Consider the following 21,689-nt stretch of genomic DNA (forward strand, 5'->3'; position numbering starts at 1 on the left):
ATACATAAATGTTAATTTTACACATTTATTACTCAGCTTATCACTCCTACTACCTACCAGTATAAAAATGTCTGTAAAGAGTGTCAAAATAAAAGGTACTGTTCTTGACAACACTGTTTCAGGATGGCCAGTTTTTTTGTGAGAGATCTGTCTTATCTGCAGAAAGACAAACTGGTGTACGAACTTCACAAGAGAGTCATTGAACTGCAAGGAAATTCTTACAAGTTACTACAGCAATTACACCAGAATATAACTGAACGTATCACAATTAAATTATGCAGAGACAGAAAGGTAATGCTGGCTGTCACTACTGTTCACAATGTAGCAGTGAGTTATTTATTGATTCTGATATAATAAGTAACCAGGTTATGAGGTTGGTAGTCTGTTATGATCATTATATGGGAAGGTTGGAAGACTTGACATGCCTGGCTGTTGGTAATGCAAATACAGATATCTGAACACAGTCAGTGGTTAAGTGAGTTTGGCGTATCAAGCACGGAAGTGAGTAGTGGCAGCAAACCAGGCCATTTGGCAATATGGCAGTCCTCCATGTAAATGTGTCTGCTAAATTATCAAATACCTTGTAGGTGTATTTGTCAGTGATACAGCAGCAGAAATGGTAAAGTAACTCAATTTATTAGTTGACCTGCAATACTAAACATGAATAATGGGAATGGTTGAACATGGCCTACTAAGTGTTTTGGCCACTGAAATCCAGGGAACATCATCAGCTTGGAAATTAGAATCTAATAAGCAGGAGTGAATGGTGATGGTTTGAGATTCATGTTTTGCAGTACTATGATACCACTCAGAACAATATAAAAATTATTATAATCCAAATATAAAAGACTGTCACACAATTAGCTTTCGGCCAACGAGACCTTTGGCAAAATTAGGCAACATATACATATACATACATACATACACACACACACACTCACACACACACACAAAAGTGCATGCGAACGCGCAAATGCAGCTCACGCACAAATGACCACAGTCTCTGGAAACTGGAGCCAGACTGCAAGCAGCACAGCATTGTGGGACAGGCGACCAGGTGAGAGTAAGGAGAATGCTGGGGTGGGGAGTGGAAGGGTTAGCAGGGTAGGGGAGGGGGATGGTAACTTGCACAGCAACAACTCAAAAAACTCTCCAACTTGCTCACTTCCTACTCCTGCCTCTACAACAAGTTCTAAAGCTCCCTCACATTGCCTCATAGCTGACAAACACTGTCTCAAAGACCTACTACAATTACCCCACCTCCCAAAACTCCCTCTCGACACCGCACAGAATCCAGAACCTAAACAGACCCGAAACACAGTCATGAATCTTTCCTCTGAAAGCCTTAGCCCCACTGAAGTAGCAGTCTTCTCCAGAGGTCTCATTTTTGCCCCAGCTCCAAATTCAATCATGCCCCAGCTCCAAATTCAATCATGCAGGACTTGTTCAAGACCTTACCTCCTTTTCCCAGTTCCTACACTTTTTTGCCACTGATCCTACCACTCAGAATCAGCCAAAGATCAATGTTGAACCCTGCCTGACTCAGTTCACTCCTCCATCTAAATGTGATCCACCCCACTACCCCCAAATCAGTCCCTGTTAACTTTCCAGAATTTCCTAACCTCAACCTTACCTCAACCTTTACCATCATTCGCCAAGTCCCTCAACATGCAAAGAAATCTTATAGCTGCAGAAAGATATGCAATTCACCACCTAAAAACTGATCCTGATCTTATAACCTTAAAAATGGCTCTGAGCACTATGGGACTTAACATCTATGGTCATCAGTCCCCTAAAACTTAGAACTACTTAAACCTAACTAACCTAAGGACGTCATGCAACACCCAGTCATCAAGAGGCAGAGAAAAATCCCTGGCCCCGCCAGGAATCGAACCCGGGAACTCTTATAATCTTACCTGCTGACAAAGTATCCACCACTGTTGTTTTGAATGGCAAGGATTACCTGGCAGAAGGACTCTGCAAGCTATCAGATTCATCCACACAGTGACCCCATTTCAGAAATTCAGCAGGGTCTCCAGTCTCTCCTCAAAACCTTAGGACCATCCCAACACCTCTACCTGTAGTCTCTCTCTCCCAACACCCCTACCATCCCCTACATTTCTACCTTCTACATGCTTCCTAAAGTCCATAAACCCAATCACCCAGGATTGGCCAATAGACAATCGAGGTAGCATCTCAGCAGTTCATGTAGCCAGTGATGGAAAAAGACTGCTACAAATGGACAAGAATTTGCCAGGATTGCCAGCTTTGCAAAATCACTCGCCATGTTCATCCCCCAATCAGAGAGTTCTCAGATGCTTTCTCATGCTTCACCCACATTCACCTTCATGTAGTGGGACCATTTCTTCCATCAGATGGCCAACATTATCTATTCACAATGATTGATGGATATATGTGATGGCCTGAGGCAGCACCTAAAAAGAACATCTCTGAGGAAACATTAGCTACTGCTTTCACATAGACCTGGCTGGCAAGGTTTGGCTGTCTGCTCCATATTCTTAGTGACAGAGACTGATTGTTCAGACATGTTCGCATAGCTGGGAAAGATCTGTGGCAATGCTCTGCATCTGCCAGAAACAGATGAGCATTTGGAGTTCCTTTGCGAGGTAGGGGAACATGTAAACCACATCAAACCTATAAAGTCCTACAGAGACGGTTGTCCAACAACTTTTGTGCACAATGAGCTTTACAGCTGTTACATATAGACTATATCAAGTCACCACCACAGCCACCTTATACTGGACCTACAATGTCCTGTGCAGATATGCACACATATGATGGTCATCATAGTGAATGGAAAATAGGTCACTGTGTCTCTCAACAGAGTGAAACCCACTTAAATTTTCAAGGAGGCATCACCCACCTCATGGTCAAGAGCTGCACACCATGTAGATGCGACACCCCGACTTCCAGCCCTGCTGGCATAACAAGTCAATGCAGAACCTACGCACACCACCCACTCTGGATGGCATGTCCACTTCCTGGCCTGGTTCAGAAAAGATGTTCCACACTCTGCTTTCACCAAGGGTGCTTCTGTAGTGAGCACTACAGCCATTGGCTGGTATGGTCATGTATGTTAGCTCTGTTCACTCCATCCAGAGATGCTGTTGTGGTGCAGGTTGAGTGACTGTGTCGTGAAAAATGACTGGTGTCAGTCACCAAGCGTGTGTCCACTACTTGGAGTACTTTTTTAATGTTTATTACTTGCTCTTTGCGGTTGTAACTCTTTTACTTTATGTTTGTTCTGTGATCTGCTTGCTGTGTCTTGACAAGTCACCTACAGCAACTGATTCTTCCTATTCTATCACTTCAAGTTAATAATATTCCCATCGACATCATGGTCATATAGTTCCCTCACCTTATAAAATCCAATTAAAGTACTTTCCCCTGTAGGTTAATAATTGTTCCTAGTGTTATTGCATGATGGTTAGTGTAAATTTAAAATTAAGATATGACTTCCAATATATGTTTACATAATAAAAGGATTATTGTGGTATTTAGTAATCATGTGTATCATATTATACAGGTGATGAATTTCAGTCTGTTACGTTACACACATTCCCAGAATTTCATACATAAAAATTATGAATGAGATTCTCCCAGTGCATAAATGTAACAGAATTTTAAGAAAGGTTGTTTAGTGTTGTGTTCCAAGCCACTTTCTCAATTATTTTTGAGAACAGCACATAAAGTGGAGGAACTATCTCAAATACATGAGGTAGCATCTGTTCCTCAGATTAGAGGAGGCTACCAACAGTGTTGGTTGCCTATGTTAAGGGCAGCTAAAGTAATCTCTAAAGCTGGCCCAGAAGCCCTGTCACTGGACTTGCTTCCTTGCCAGCAACCTACTGGAAGGACATAACTTAATGGTTTCAAGTATCAACCAGAAAATAATCAGATTGCCTGACATGTTGATGACTCAGCGACACAAAAGGATAATGCATGGAAAAAAATTCGAAATATCAAGACATGGAATGTAAAAGGCATTGTCCATAAAGAAGACCAATTATGTGACATACTGACAAAAAGGATTTTCAATCATACAAATTTTCTAAAAAATAAAATAAAATCTAATTAAAAAAAAGAGGTTTCCAATGAGACTTGGAATTACTTACATTTCTTCAACAGAGTTGATTGGTAAACAAGAGCAAAATCTGGTGTCATACTGACAGTACAGATGTGCTTCAGATCAATAATCAACAACTACACTTTCTGAAGCTAAATGATCATTCAATTGCAATTAAAACTATTGAGAGGCTACACTGCAGTGATTGGTGTCTGTGCACCAGTTGAAGCAGAGCAGATCATTTGCAAAATCAATAAGTCTAATATTATCATAGTAATAGTGCTCTTGTAGGTGACACCCAAATCAACCAGTATGTAGGCTCTCCTAGGGAAAGAAACATGCAATAGTTATGGTTATAGCTTAATTGATTTCACTGTGTGTAGTGAAATCAAAATTATGAACACAGTGCTCAAACATAAGCAAGCCACAAATTCATTTGGGAAGCAAAGGACCTCAGATCAATAATACATTATATTCTTTGTAATAATGAAGTGACTGATATACAGGGTTATTACAAATGATTGAAGTGATTTCACAGCTCTACAATAACTTTATTATTTGAGATATTTTCACAATACTTTGCACACACATACAAAAACTCAAAAAGTTTTTTTAGGCATTCACAAATGTTTGATATGTGCCCCTTTAGTGATTCGGCAGACATCAAGCCAATAATCAAGTTCCTCCCACACTCGGCGCAGCATGTCCCCATCAATGAGTTCGAAAGCATCGTTGATGCTTTAAACTGCGCATATCATCGCCGAATGGAGTTAGCAGTTGGTGGATCTTTGTTGAACTTCTTCCTAAAGTGTCGTTGCACTGTCATGACTGACTGATGTAAGTGCATTTCAAGCATGACATACGCTTTCTCAGCCCCTGTCGCCATTTGGTCTCACTACGCTCTCGAGCGCTCTGGCGGCAGAAACCTGAAGTGCAGCTTCAGCCGAACAAAACTTTATGAGTTTTTCTACGTATCTGTCGTGTGTCGTGACCATATGTCAATGAATGGAGCTACAGTGAATTTATGAAATCACTTCAATCATTTGTAATAGCCCTGTAGTATTTGGTGCAAGAGTGTTTTGAGGTCCTGAAATTGAATCTTATCATTATTGCCCAGTAAGCGCCATATGAACAAGAACAAGGTGGCATAAAAAGAAGTACAAGAAACTGACAATATAAGCCTTCTGAGAGACCCTCAGTATAGTTTGATTACACCAAAAACAAATCGATGAGCCAGTGAAAATATCACCAATGAAAGAAATAGCAAAAGAAGAATGGGAGGTTCTCCAATGGATTCTAAGAGAAGCTGAAAGTCAGAGCCTTGTCAGAGAAGTAGTGGCACAGGGAAAAAGGACTGAGAAAATGGGATGATTATGCCAAAAAAGGCTATAAAGGACAAATGAGAAGCATTTGTGAAATATCCATGTAGAAGGAAAGAAGAAGATAAAATACAATATCATAAGAAAAGAGAAATGACTGCAAGAGAAAACTAAAACAGAAATACACAGAAAATATATACAGAGGTGGGAAGAATCTGTGGCAAATTTAGAACATGATTTTTATGGACCCCAAACACAGATACTTAAAATTATTAAAAAGCTAAGTAGTGAAATAATAAATAATGTGAAAGTGAGGAAGGGATCCAAATGACTGGGATAGTGAAGCAGCCATTGAAATAAAGTGTGTTGTGTTCAGCTGTATGTTGTGCCGCAGGGTGGTCTAGGCTCTTGTCCATAGTTTGGCGATGGCTCCCATAATTATCCTGGCCTCTGCCTACATTAATATACTGTCCCCACACCGTCCATCCAACAGTTTCCACTCCCTCTGCCCTGTCATCTTCTTCCCATTCTCATCTCCCACCTGTTAACTTGCAGCACTTTTCCAATGCATCTGCCCATCTTTTCCCACTCCTGTTCTTTTTTGCTGCTTTTTTACCTAACACCCTGCTGCACAACCTCCTGACACTGTGCCTATTGGATGTCTAGTTCCCTCACACACCACCGGACAGCGTTCATCTCTCTCCCCATCCCTAATTACTATCCCTTACCCTTCCCTGACCCCTCCAGATTGCTGCTTGCATCCCATGTGGTAGCTGCATTCCAGCCTGAGATGCTGGAGTTGGCAGTCATGTGTGTGTGAGGTATGCTTGCTTGTGCATGTGAGTGGTGTGTGTGTGTGTGTCTCCTTTACTGATGAAGGCTGTGGCTGAAAGCTTTATGTAAGTGTCTTTTAATTGTGCCTGTCTGCAGCTTGACATGTCTTCTTAATGGTAAGTATCAATCTGTCTTCTCCTACATTAAAATATATTTTGGTCAGCACACGATATACTTGAGAGCTGGAATAATTCAGTTGTCATTCCTGTGTTTGAAAAAGGAGACCTGGAAAACTGTCATAGCTACTGAGGAATAAGTTTATTGAATACAGAATATGAAATTTAGGGCCAATATCATCAAAATGCCTTCAACAAAGTCAACAGAAACAAATTATTACAGATTTGCAGATAATAATTTATCCATCACCTTATCACTAATACACAAAATTTATCAAACAAATTTAATCTGTGTCAAGAAAGAGGACAAAGTATCAGGGTGGGGCAGAATACATGCAGGAGTATCACAAAGATGCAGACTTTCACCACTCTTGTTTACTATTCATATGAATAAAATCCTCCAAGAGTGGAGACGAAGGCCGAACTGCTTCATTCAATAGAAACACAAAACTAGAGCTTTACTTTTTGCACATGATTTAGTTTTTGTAACATCTTCAGAGGATGACCTTCAACATTCTGTACACAGTTTACAGATTTCATCCAAGAAGTACAACACTCGCATCAACACTGAAAAAACAAAGTCTAGTACAAAATAAGACCTATTTGAAAAATAAAATTCTAGAAAGAGTGAACATATTCACATATTTAGGCTATAAACTATCCTTTATGAGAGAAACAGACCTAGCTGTAAAAGCCCCCAGGTACACAACAGCAATGGGATCATTAATTATGTAATTAAACATTCCTTAGTCCAAAAGTAGACCAGAACATGGCATTGTAAAACATTAGGGAGACCTGTGCTCTGCGATGACAGTGAAGCCCAGATAATAAAACCTAAAGATTCAAAAACACTGACAGCCAGTGAAATAAAATTCTTGTGATGAGTAGCTGGTTAAACCAAATAAGATCACAAAAGGAACAGAGACGTGTTGAAGGAACCTGAAATGGAACCCATCACACATTTTGTTCCGAACTACTAAAACAACTTGAGAAAACGTCTACAATGAATGAGCTCAAAGAGAATCCCAGAATGCATACTACACTACCAATCAAACAGTACAAACTCATAGGTCGATCAATGAAAAGACGGCAGGAGAACTTCTTGACAAGATCGTAATAGGTCAAGAAGTATAATACTTGGAAACAAGAAGTTACACTGGTAACATTAACAAGTCAGCATGGGAATTTTCTAAGGTTTTGTCCACTTTTAGTCACCTACTGATTTTAGTGATCTCTCTAACAGACTTTTTTTTCTTCAAATTAATGAATTACCACACAAGCTATTCAGTGCTGACTGGCTGCCATCCTTTGCAGTATGGCACCATTTGGATGCCATGTGAAGGGCAATAATGTCAGCATATCACTCTCCCAGCCACTGCCAGCTTCCCAGTCCTCAGAGTCACTATTTCTCATTCAGTTAGCTCTTCAGTATGCATTACTGGCCCCATTCCAGCTCCCCTTCCCCCCTCCTTCCCCCACCGCCACACTCCCCACTCCCCCTGGCATTGCTGGGAATTGAATCTTGGTTCTCAGTATGGCAGTCAGAACAGTCCCTCTAACAGATAAGTTGTCAGAACAGGCATTTGGAGATAGAGTATGCATTGCCTGTCTAAATAAGGGTATTTGATCTGCTTTCAATGGACCCTTTTTGTCACTGCATTGTCTGGTATTTTCAGGAAGAATACAGCAACCTAGTAGCCAATAATTTGAATTTCATGTCATCTGTCTCACTGCAACTTTTATCTGGGGGTTCAGTATAATTTCTTTGCTGAGTTTATTCATTTTGGACCTACAATTTTCCACATTGGCCTTGTCTTGTTCTTGAAATTCTGAACTTTTTGTGCACAATACATGATTTTTGCATTTTTGATGCTAAAAAATTCTGCTAGTTGACTTATGATGTTGTCACAAGCTTTGACTAACCTTTTGCATTAAATAAAACAAGTGCAAGATATTTTGATCCCAAATGTCAGCCACCTTTTTCCTTGGCCTCCATTGTATGTTTCTCTGATCCTTTGTAAAGAAAACTGTATTCATAATGTTGTAAGAATATTTTATTGAAAGCTAAATTTCTAGTCTGCTGTGTTTCCTTGACAAATTTCTTCCCAACTTTTAGCCTGTAAATTCTATGTGAATAGCATAACTGAGTCAGCAGTCACAAACCTGTTAATTTTTACCTTTCTTTTCATAGTTAAACCTGATTGGTGTGGATTCTTTATTGCTCCATTTGACTGTCATATTCAGATAAACCATTTATTATGGAGCTCACATCTATTATATTAAACTGAACTGGATGTTCAAATAGATTATCAGTGTTGTTGCACAGTGTTCTTCTATTCTTGTTGAAGCTATTACTGTATGAGTCAAATCAAAGCTGGGCATCAGCAACTCAGGGTGCCTTTGATCAGATCCACAGATCCATCCAAGATGTAATCTGTATTCAAATCTCCACATACAATCACTTCTCCATTATTTCTGTGACTTATTATTATCCACTGCAACTGTGCCTGATGAAATGTAAATCATTTCTTGTTGAGGACCTATAACTGTTTCATTGTAAATGACATGGTATGTGCAACAGTTTGTGCTGTACTGAATGTCATGGCTACAGCATTTAATCCCAGCCAATCATGGACAGCCAACGTAAATGACCATAACCCAAAACATAAGTAGTTAATGGGTTAATCATTTTACTTGAATAAATTGGAGATAAATAACAGCCATCACATTAAAGTTATTTTTTTTAAGTACTCATGACAACATCGCTTTACAGTATAGGCTTGCATGGCCATGGACTAGCTGAAATTATTTGTCATAATTCTGACCAGTTCACTACTTCTTGTGTTTGAATCTCATATTTATAACTTCTGATAATGAGACCAATGCAGTTGTAAATGGGCACCAAACTACAGATCTAAAGGAAAATCAATATTATGTGAAAAAATAAATAATAACAAAAATATGAGTACATACTCACCACCTTCTGTTGTGCTGAATACTTTTTCAGCAGAATCTCCAGCACCTTTCTTTGTTTCAGCAGAAACAGAAACTCTGTATATAGAAAATGCTTTTATTCCATAGAATGTTCCATTTGACAATGATGCTGATATTGTGGAATTCATGCTGTTGTTGTCTTGGCATGGACAGCTGGGTCCATCTTTTGATTTTATGCAACTAACATGAATGTTGTAGAATATCAGCAGTCCTCGTTTGCATTTTGGTGGGTCCCAGCTCACAATAACCACCCCATTATTTTCTTCAACTGACAAATTCTCAGGTTCATCTGGCACTGCAAAATAAACACTGCCTTGTATTTCTTTATAAAATTATCTTACTTTCTGAAAGAATAATCTCACAACAGATCTAAATAACTACTAGTATGAATAGATTTGCATATAAATAATGTTTCAAATAAAGATAAAGATAAATATAAAAATAAATACAAAGTTTTTTCAATAAATAAATAAAAAATACACACACTAACTAACACTCTGAAATGTAATAAGAGTGTAGATTACTCATACACTACATGAATAATGTAGCAGACAAAGTACCATTAATATGTTGCTATCAGGTGAAATCTTTCAGGAACCCGAGAGAGAAGGCCAAAGGGACTCACAGTGCTCAATGTCCATTGTGTCATCCTCTGCCATATGGCATCATTTGTTTGTGATAAAAAGGACAATGGGACCACCATACTGTCTTACTGGAAATTATCAGTTTCCAACACAATGAAGTCACTACTTCTCAATCAAGTATCACATTCAGAGCAGACCATGACATGTGTGGTGTGACCATGTGAGTAACATACATGTGTGGGTCCTCACTCTGTTGAGCAACTCCTGAAGCTCCATGTTTGACTCCATGTTTCATCATGAGTTTGTCATATCACTCTAACAGTATGAAGAGTATTCCCAGGAGTGAGTGCAATTCCATCCTCAATTGCATAGTTGAAGTTACAGTCAAAACTGATCCCATCACAAACAATAATCATAATATCATCTTCCCTCCAAAGAGGCTAAATTATAGGTGGCATTGCTGAGCCCTGCACTTGGCTTAAAACTGCTCGTTACCTGGAATTATCTACCCAGGGAGTTCAGCACTAATTAGAACGTTTCCCACCTTTGAATACTCCCTAGCTCATACTGTTCCAAAGTACTGCCACACGGGGTAGCCATGTGGTCTAGGGTGCCTTGCCACAGTTTGCACGGCTGCCCCCCTTCAGAGGTTCAAATCCTCCCTCAGGCATGGATGTGTGTTTTGTCCTTAGCATGAGATAGTTTAAGTTAGATTAAGTAGTGTGTAAGCCTTGGGACTGATGACCTCAGCAGTTTGGTCCCATAGGATGTTACCACAAATTTCCAATTTTTTTTCCAAAGTGCCTTTGGAATTGCAATTAGAAGCAGTTGGTTTACAAAATTGTACTATGCTTAAGGACATGTGTTACAGCAGTGTTTTGATGGTGCCATTATATACATGTAGAGGGGCTTGACAAGCTACACAGAAACATGTCTGAGATTATTTCTATCCTTGGACTGACATTTTGTTGTCAATAGTTTCTTTCTGTGTTGTTTAATAAATGCATGAAAGTCCTAGCCTCACAATTGAGCTCTGAAGAATGTTATGTGTTTGTGGAAACATTGGGTCAGGTACCAGTTATTTTATCATTCAGAATACAAAAGAATTTAATGTACCAAAATTGTAACAAGCTCTTAATATTTTTTTATTCATGTTGATTTTTTCTGTCAAACATGTGGTCTCACAAACATATTTGCTTCATCAATGTTATCTCACTAACTAGCATTGTTACATGTAAGGCACTGACTGACTGTGCATTTGCTGTTCTCCACTTCTGCTCACAGGTGCCTTGTCTACTGCTTCACTGTCCACCTGGCAGCTATAAAATTTCCTGCCTCTGCCTCTGGGAGCCCATTTGCCCATGTGCAGGCACTTGAGCGGGAACAGTCTACTTTAACAGAAAGAAGTTCATGGTTGTTTAAGCCTTCTGACCACTCACTTTAATTTCCACTTTTTCACTCCTTCATAAGCATGTTCCTGAACACCATGGACTGTCTGCAAACTTTTTTCCACAGTCTCCAGAGCTGCAAAGCTGTTAGGCACATCTGTACCAAAGTCAGCAGACTTACAACTTTTCTTAACTCTCTTGGATGACTAGGCATGTTTGACCATAGGTTAGTTATCTACCCTATTCTTAATCTTACAGCTGGCAACTCTAGCTCTACTCTTGTTTGTTCTACTTGACTACATGCTCCTTCTTCATAATCTCAGAGTAATAAGCTCATTAAATACAGTGCCAAAGATTATCAACATCTCCATTCAAGCTGGTTGCTCCACAGCATCCAACAATGAAAAATACATAGACAGTCTTCTTGAGTGTCTTTCCGTGCTGTTCTTCTATGGAGCTTCTGTGTATTCTGCTATTAGTTCAGTCTTGTCTTTGCTGTTGCTATGGGAGCAACACATAGAGGGCTGTAGTATATTACTAGATTCTCTTCTGGTTCTTGAAACTTTACAAGGAGGCTTTTGTGGTACAACTGCCACTTTCTAAGGTGTCTTCCATTTCAGACTTTTCATCATCTCTGAAATGATCTCCCTTGAGCCTTTCTGTGCTGAACTTTATTGTATTCAGTATATCCTATAACTCCCTTTTGTTATGGATCCCAAATATTTTAGCAGTACCGGCATTTTAGGACAAGACACATGGATGTTTTTGTAAGCAGGCTCCTTTGTACACTGACTGGATTTTCTCTGTATCCTACTGAGATACTGGGGTCCACAACCTACTATACCTACAATTGAGTATATGTGAACACTCCATTTCAAAATCCTACAAATGGGTACATCAGACACTTGTAAGAGTTTACTGATCACATTTGTGACTCACATGTATACTGGTTACACCTTTCTTGGTTTTGTGAAGTGCAAAATTTTCCATCTCTGGACATTTAAAGCAGGTTTGCCAGTCTTTGCACCACTGCAAACTCTCATCAGGAAATAATAGGATATTTGTGCAACTTTTTTGGATAGTACTCAGTTATAGACATCTGATCATTTGTGGAAAGTCAGAGGCTACTATTAATAGTGTCAGCCTGGTCATTAACATACAACACAAGCATCTGAGTTCCCAACACATGCCCATGGAGTATGCCAGAAGTTCCTTCTACATCTGGGAAATAATATCACCACACAAGTATCAGGTACATGCTGATCAGTGGCATCTCTATTACTGAAGACAATGTATCTTTTAAAATACATCTGCATTGTATAGTGTTTTGTATTACTTATTGTGACTCCTACTTTATCATATAATTTAACTTGCCTTATACAGGGTGAATCACCTAAAACATGCATCAGAAATGCAATGTGGAAATGGAAATGCTGTTGATGTGCAGTTTGCACAGAACAGATTGGCAGTCAGGGGCTCATATTGTTAGCTGACAGACAGACTTTAATAATATTTAGAAAGTGTTTTTTGTGCAAACATACTTTTTTAGATGTAATGATGACTATTAACAGTAACAAAATAAAATTAGGGGCAATTAGAATGTCAATTGTGTTTGTTGCAGGGTTCTAGTGCAAGTCTTTACAAGATATATAACAATATTATGGAAAAGAAAGTTGCTACTCACCATTATAGTAGAGATGCAGAGTTGCAGATAGGCACAACATAAAGACAGTCACAAATAAACTTTTAAGCCAGTAAGGCATTCATCAAAAACACACACACAGACACACACACACACAACTCACACACACATGACTGCAGTCTCAGATAACTGAAGCCCCTCTGCAAGCAGCAGCACCAGTGCGTGATAGGGCTGGCAACTGGGTAGGGTAAGGAGGAGACAGGGGTGGGGAGGGGAAAGGATAGGAGGGTAGGGGTGGCAGACAGTGGCATGCTGCTGGCGAGCACAGGGATGAAGTGGAGAGAGGATGGGGCAGCTATGTGCAGTCAGGAGGTTAGACTGCGGTCAGGGGAGAAGTGGGGAGGGGGGAGGGCAGAGTTAGCGGAAAGGGAGAGAAGTAAAAAACTGGGTGTGATAGTGGAATGAGGACTGTGTAGTGCTGGAATGGGAACAGGGAAGGGGCTAGATGGGAGAGGACAATGACTAATGAAGGTTGAGGCCAGCAGGGTTATGGGAATATAGGATATATGGCAGGCATTACGTACAACCAGGAATTACCTACAAACAAACAGGCATTACCTACAAACAAATCTGGGGAACAGCTACGGGTGCCCACGTGGCACCATCCTAAGCAAACATACTCATGGGCCATCTAGAGGTATCCTTCCTAAACAACAAGAATCCTAAACCCCTCATCCGGTTCAGATTCATTGATGACATCTTTGCGGTCTGGATCAGTGTTGAGAACTTCAACAACTTCTCCACCATTTGCTTCTCCTGGGCCTACTCAACCCAACAAGCCACTTCCCTAGATGTTGACCTCCACCTCAAACATGGTTATATCAGTACCTCCATCCATATCAAACCTGCTAACCACCAGCAATACCTCCATTTCAACAGCTGCCACCTGTTCCATACTACGAAGTCCCTTCCATACAGCCTAGCCACCCATGACCATCACATCTGCACTGACAAGCAGTCCCTCTTGAAATATACCAAGAGTCTCACTGAAGCCTTGTACAAAATCAAATCTTCCATGTCTTATCTTCCAAGTCTCCCACCACCTCCAAAAGTCCCATTGTATGGCCACAGAGGGGTATTCAACTCCCCCTCATAACTCAGTACCACTCAGGACTGGAGCAACTGAATTACATTCTCTGCCAGGGTTTCAACTACCTCTCTTTATTCCCTGATATGAGAAATGTCCTGCCCACTATCCTCCCCACCCCCTCCAACAGTAGTATTCTGCTGTCCACCAAACCTATCTAATATACACATCCAGCCCTACACAGCGCCCACTTGCAACCCTTTACCACATGGTTTATGCTCTTGTAATAGACCTAGATGCAAGACGTGTACCATACATCTTCCCACAACCACCTACTCCAGTCCTGTCACAAACATCACCTGCCCATCAAAGGCAGCACTACCTGTGTAACCAGTCATGTAATCTACAAGCAAAACTGCAACCACTGTGTTGCGTTCTATGTGGGCATGACAGCCAACAAGCTGTATGGCCACATGAATGGCCACCAACAAACTGTGGCCAAGAAACAAGTGGCACCCTGTTGCTGAGCACATTGCCAAACATGACATCCTTCATTCCAATGACTGCTTCAAGCCTGTGCCATATGGATCCTTCCCACTAACACCAGCTTTTCTAAATTGTGCAGATGGGAACTTTCCCTGCAATATATCCTAAGTTCCCATAATCTTCCTGGCCTCAACCTTCATTAGTCATTGTTCTCTCTCATCCAGGCCCTTCCCTGTTCCCATTCCAGCACTACACAGTCCTCATCCCACCATTGCACCCAGTCTTTTACTTCTCTCCCTTTCCAGTAACACCCCCCCTCCCCCCCTACCCCCCCCCCCCTTCTCCACTTCTCCCCTCCCCACGGTCTAACCTCCTGACTGCACATAGCTGCCCTATCCTCTCTCCACCTCATCCCTGTGCTCTCCAGCAGCATGTCACTGTTTGCCACCCCTACCCTACTATCCTTCCACCTCCCCACCCCAGCCTCCACCTTACCCTACCCAGTTGCCAGTCCCATCACGCACTGGTGCTGCTGCTTGCAGTGGGGCTTCAGTTGTCCGAGACTGCAGTCGTGTATGTGTGTGTGTGTGTGTGTGTGTGTGTGTGTGTGTATCTGTGTCTGTTGTCTATTTTTGATGAAGGCCTTACTGGCCAAAAGCTTTATTTGTGACAGTCTTTTTGTTATGTCTATCTGCAACTTAGCATCTCCGCTATATGGTGAGTAGGAACTTTCCTTTTCATGATATCATTAAATTCCATCCCAGATTTTTCATTGTTTGATTTTTGCCTGACAGCTTTTCTTTGATCCTAACCCAGTGATGTTTTCGTTTGTTACTCTTTTCTAATGCATCATTATACTCAATGTACATCCTTCTTTCTCTTCTTTCCTGTGTTTCTTTTGTGAACTTGCAAACTGCAGTGCATGCTCTACTTATGAGCCTAACTGTATCAACCATCTTGGCTGTGCACAACAGACGGTTACAAGACCATGCTGATTGTTGGTGCTGCATCTTATGTCCCACATTACCCCCACTGATATTATTAGTCCTGTACTGTCGAATTGATCACTCTCCCTGCACCACTTTCCTGTGTTTTCGCGTGTTATTTCCTCACCTTTCTGGTGCCACAATATCTTGCACCTCATCCTGTGAACCCCTCCCCACTCTCCAACCCCAACTCTTTCTCCATTCTATCCCAGTTCACACCCACTAATTTCACCTTATCCAGTCACATCTGCTGTCCCCCTTCTTCACACTTATTCATTCTCAAACCTCCTATCCACAGTAAATGTATATATACTTTTTATTACAGTATTTATATCTTTTCTTTGATCTCATTGTGACTTCATTCTAATTTTAGTGAGTTTTCGCCTTTCACTATCGTCAACTCCCCCAGATTTCATCTTCTTTCCCCCTGTTGCATCCATTTCATCCTTCTCATGATTTTTCACATATATTTGGATGTATGTTTGCAAATTTTTTCAGACATAATTCTCCATTATTTATGTAATTTTTTGGACTTTTCCACCATCATGGATCCTTGCTCCTTCCCTCTGTGTCAATACAGAAAAGTTTCCTTATCCCAAGCCAGAACCCAGTCCCACACACTGTTTCTATGTTGTTGCTTGGCTCATGGAATCCCCCCAAACGGCCTTACCTTCAAATTACCCATCTCCAGCTGCCACCCCTCCTTCCACAATCTATTCAATCTATTCAGATTATGCCAATCCTTAGCCCTCACCAACATAGTCCTGCAAAACCATATTAACCAAACCCAGACCTTCTTGCAGTACCTTCTCTCCAACCAAAAAATTCTCCTGCTGTGCAATCCCAAATTCCTGGAACTCATGAACTAGAGCAACATGCACAATACCACCTTAAAAACCTTTCCACCCTGCTCACTTCCTACTCCCACCTTGAGGACCACTGTCCATCCTCTTCACAACAACTTCCAAACCTCCTCCACATCCCCTCATAGCTGACAAACCCTGTCTCGCAGACCTCCTATATTTACCCTCCCTCCAAAACTCCCTCCCACCACCACACAGAATCCAGAATCTAAACAGACCTACAATACAGTCATGAACCTTTCCTCAAGAAGCCTTAGCCCCACAGAAATATCAGTCCTTTCCAAAGGCCTCACCTTTTGCCCCATTCCCAAATTCAGTCATGCAGGTCTTGTTAAAGACCTTCTCTCCTTCTTCCATTCTCTACAGTGGAAACACTTTTTCACCATCAACCCTACCAATCAGATTCAACCAAAGACTAATGTTGAACCCTGTATAACTCAGTACACTCCACCATCCAACCATGATCCACGTCCACTGCCCCCAAATCACCCCTTGTTAACTTTCCAGAATTTATTAACCTTGAATCTTGCCTCACCATCATTCCCCAAATCACTCAACATACAAACTAACCTTACATCCACAGAAAGAACCACAGTCTGCCATCTAAAAACTGATCCTGACCTGTGGATAAAGGCTCCACCACTATTGTTTTGAACCACAAGGATTAGCTGGCAGAAGGACTCCATCAGCTGTCAGATACATCCACCTACAAACCGTGCCACAGTGACCTCATTTCAGAAAACCAGCAGGATGTCCAATCACTCCTCGAATCCTTAGGCCCATTGCAGAACCTGTACCCTAAGTCCATCTCCCTGCTCACCCCTACCACTCGCTGCGCTTCTACCTTCTACATGCTTCCTAAAGTCCATAAACCCCACCACCCAGGATGCCCCACTGTGTCCGGTTATTGCACCCCCACTGAGAGAATCTCTGCTCTATGGACCGACACCTCCAATCTATTACCCAGAACCTACTCATCTATATAAAGATACCAACCATTTCTTCCAGCAACCCTCCACAATTCCTGTCTCCTTACCACACGCTGCCCTGCTCGTTACTATTGATGCCACCTTCCTTTACACTAACATCCGTAAAGCCCATGGCTTTACCGCTATTAACACTACCTTTCCCAATGCCTAATGGATATCAAACGAACAACTTTCCTAGTCACCATGGCTAACTATATCCTCACCGACACTCAATTAGTTCTCCTGTGAAGGCATTACCTACAAACAAATCCAGGGTATGGCTATAGGCACTGGCATCTCATCCTATGCAAACATACTCATGGGCCATCTAGAGGTATCCTTCCCAAACAAGCGGAATCCTAAACCCCTCATCTGGTTCAGATTCATTGATGACGTATTTGTGATCTGGATCAATGGTGAGCACATCAACAACTTCTCTACCATTTGCTTCTCCTGGGCCTACTCAACCCAACAAGACACTTTCCTAGGTGTTGACCTCCACCTCAAACATGGTTATATCAGTGCCTCCATCGATATCAAACCTACTAACCACCAGCAATACCTCCATTTCAACAGCTGCTACCAGTACCATACCAAGAAGTCCCTTCCATAAAGCCTAGCCACTCATGGTTGTCACATTTGCAGTCACAAGCGGTCGCTCTCAAAATATACCGAGGGTCTCACTGAACTCTTGTACAAAAACAAATCTTCCGTGCCTTATTTTTCCAGTCTCGCACCACCTCCCACAGTCCCACTGTCCAGCCACAGAGGGGCATTCCCCTTCCCCTCATAACTCAGTACCACCCAGGACTGGAGCAACTGAATTACATTCTCCACCAGGGTTTCAACTACCTTTCGTTGTGCCCTGAAAAGAGAAATGTCCTGCCCACTATCCTTCCCACCCCTCCAACAGTGGTATTCTGCCAACCACTAAACCTATAAAATATACTCATCCCTCCCTACACAAACACTACTCCCCACCCTTTACCTCATGGTTTATACCCCTTTAATAGACCTAGATGCAAGACGTGTACCATACATCCTCCCACCACCACCTACTCAAGTCCTATCACAATCATCACCTACCGCATCAAAGGCAGGGCTAACTGTGAAACCAGTCATGTGATCTAAAGCTAAACTGCAACCATTGTGCTGCATTCTATGTGGGCATAACAACCAACAAGCTGTCTGTCCGCATGAATGGCCACCAACAAACTGTGGCCAGGTGGGAACTTTCCCTGCAATATATCCTAAGTTCCTATAACCATCCTGACCTCAATGTTCAGTAGTCAATGTCCTCTACCATCCATCCACTTCTCTGTTCTCATTACAGCACTACACAGCCCTCATCCCACCCTCACACCCAGTCTTTTACTTCTCTCCCTTTCCGTTAACACCCCACCCCCTCCCCACTATTCCCCTGCTCGCGTCTAAAATCCTGACTGCACCCAGCTGCCGTACCTTCTGTCCACCTCGCCCTGCGTACTCCCCAGCAGCATGTCACTGTTCACCACACCTGCCCTACTATTCCTCCCCTTCACCATCCCACCCTCCTCTTTACCACTACCCATTCACCATTCCCATCATGCACTGGTGCTGCTGCTTGCAGTGTGTCTTCAGTTGCCTGAGAATGCAGTCTTGTGTGTGAGTTGCATTTGGGTGTTTGTGTGTGTGTCTGTCATCTATTTTTGACAAAGGCTTTACTCACCGAATGCTTTGTTTGTCACAGTCTTTTTGTTATCCTGGATTTTCCATTGGTTGATCTTTAGAAGATACTGAAATTTGAAAAATTGCCACACTGATACTTGTGCAATACCTGTGCTAGCCCACACTAAAGAACACAAGTGCATAAAATAGTTATGTAGATTCTGACCAGTAAGAAGGAAACTGACCATCACAGGTTGTGTTCAAAACAACCACTGGCAGTAGCAACATACACTCCCAGTCTGGTAAGGAATGACTGCTGCACATGTGCTAGCACTTCAGAAGAGATGTCAAGTAGGCTGCAGTAATATGTCACTGCATATCATCAGGTGTAGTTGGTATGTCCTTGTACACAGCATCTTTCAACTTTCACCACAGAAAGAAAAGTGTACATGTGTCATATGCAGGGAATGGGCCAGTCAAGGTACAGATCCTCTGTGTGCAATCCAACGATTTGGAAATGTTTCATGAAGACCTGCTGTAGTACTTAGTGCACTATGGGCTGGACAGCCATCTTGTTGGCAACACAGGTTCTTTCTATTCTGCAGAGAAATGTCTTTCAGCATCTGTGTAAGATGGTAGTTAGGAGGTTGCAATATTTGTGAACATACAGTGTTACATCTATGAAAAACAGGCCTATGAGCTGATGATTCAATATCCCACACCACGTGTTTACACTCCATGGACACTTAGGTTTCACCTGATAAAGCCAATGTGGATTATCAACGGAACAACAGTGCATGTTTTGGCTGTTTATCTGGCCATGAATGGTAAATATGTGTTCATCATTAAGCAAGATACATGATACAACTGGAGTATTCTGTCTTAATGCCCATGTACAGAAGTTTACATGATTCTCTTAATCATTTCCATCCAGCTCTTTATGGAGACAGATGTGATAGGGGTGGAACCTATGTCCATGGAGAATGCATAAGAGACTTGTCTGACTTGTACCACTTCCTCTTGTGTTTGTGCAGGAGCTAAGGTGTGGATCAACTGCAACAGCTGTAAGCATTAAATCCCCACTCTTCTGTCATCCCTTGTTTCCTTCTATTACATTGTCTAGATGTTACACTACCACTTTCATGTAATCAGTTGAAGAGGTTGACATATAATTGCTGAAATAGTTGATGTCTATTGGGATATCTTGCTGCATACACCATACAAGAATGAACTTCATCTCCATACACCATGAACATGTTGGCCTTTTCTGCATTGGTAAATCCCATCAACCACTCGTGATCTACTGCTTGGACTGTCAAGCACTAACTGACTAGCAAGTCACAATTCACTCAAGGAATACACAAGCACACTTTAAGAAAACATAACAAAATTGTACTCAGCAACTATGCAAGTTGAATAGTACAATGTTGTTGTTGTCGTCCAGTCCTGAGACTGGTTTGATGCAGCTCTCCATGCTACTCTATACTGTGCAAGCTTCTTCATCTCCCAGTACCTACTGCAACCTAAATCCTTCTGAATCTGCTTAGTGTATTCATCTCTTGGTCTTCCCCTACGATTTTTACCCTCCACGCTGCCCTCCAATACTAAATTGGTGATCCCTTGATGCCTCAGAACATGTCCTACCAACCGATCCCTTCTTCTGGTCAAGTTGTGCCACAAACTTCTCTTCTCCCCAATCCTATTCAATACTTCCTCATTACTTATGTGATCTACCCATCTAATCTTCAGCATTCTTCTGTAGCACCACATTTCGAAAGCTTCTATTCTCTTCTTGTCCAAACTATTTACCGTCCATGTTTCACTTCCATACATGGCTACACTCCATACAAATACTTTCAGAAATGACTTCCTGACACTTAAATCTATACTCAATGTTAACAAATTTCTCTTCTTCAGAAATGCTTTCCTTGCCATTGCCAGTCTACATTTTATATCCTCTCTACTTCGACCATCATCAGTTATTTTGCTCCCCAAATAGCAAAACTCCTTTACTACTTTAAGTGTCTCATTTCCTAATCTAATACCCTCAGCATCACCCGACTTAATTTGACTACATTCCATTATCCTCGTTTTGCTTTTGTTGATGTTCATCTTATATCCTCCCTTCAAGACACCATCCATTCCGTTCAACTGCTATTCCAAGTCCTTTGCTGTCTCTAACAGAATTACAATGTCATCGGCAAACCTCAAAGTTTTTATTTCTTCTCCGTGGATTTTAATACCTACTCTGAATTTTTCTTTTGTTTCCTTTACTGCTTGCTCAATATACAGATTGAATAACATCAGGGAGAGGCTACAACCCTGTCTTACTCCCTTCCCAACCACTGCTTCCCTTTCATGTCCCTCGACTCTTATAACTGCCATCTGGTTTCTGTACAAATTGTAAATAGCCTTTCGCTCCCTGTATTTTACCCCTGCCACCTTTAGAATTTGAAAGAGAGTATTCCAGTCAACATTGTCAAAAGCTTTCTCTAAGTCTACAAATGCTAGAAATGTAGGTTTGCCTTTCTTTAATCTTACTTCCAAGATAAGTCATAAGGTCAGTATTGCCTCACGTGTTCCAGTATTTCTATGGAATCCAAACTGATCTTCCCCGAGGTCGGCTTCTACTAGTTTTTCCATTCGTCTGTAAAGAATTTGTGTTAGTATTTTGCAGCTGTGGCTTAT

At 41.4% G+C, this 21,689-nt stretch overlaps 1 protein-coding gene across 3 annotated transcripts in view; it reads right to left on the reverse strand.

Annotated features, from left to right (window-relative positions):
* The window catches only part of LOC126094911 (phosphatidylinositol phosphatase PTPRQ-like), a 425,768-nt gene that overhangs the window by 316,666 nt on the left and 87,413 nt on the right, over window positions 1-21,689 (reverse strand). For all 3 annotated transcript variants that reach the window (XR_007521896.1, XM_049909550.1, XM_049909549.1), the window contains exon 3: window positions 9,334-9,645. Coding sequence is in view for 2 of the 3 variants with exons in the window: in XM_049909550.1 (XP_049765507.1) it covers window positions 9,334-9,645 (312 nt within the window). In the remaining variant the exon portion in view is untranslated. The remainder of the gene's footprint in view (window positions 1-9,333; window positions 9,646-21,689) is intronic.

The sequence above is a fragment of the Schistocerca cancellata genome, chromosome 8, assembly GCF_023864275.1.
Source record: "Schistocerca cancellata isolate TAMUIC-IGC-003103 chromosome 8, iqSchCanc2.1, whole genome shotgun sequence".
NCBI lineage: Eukaryota > Metazoa > Arthropoda > Insecta > Orthoptera > Acrididae > Schistocerca > Schistocerca cancellata.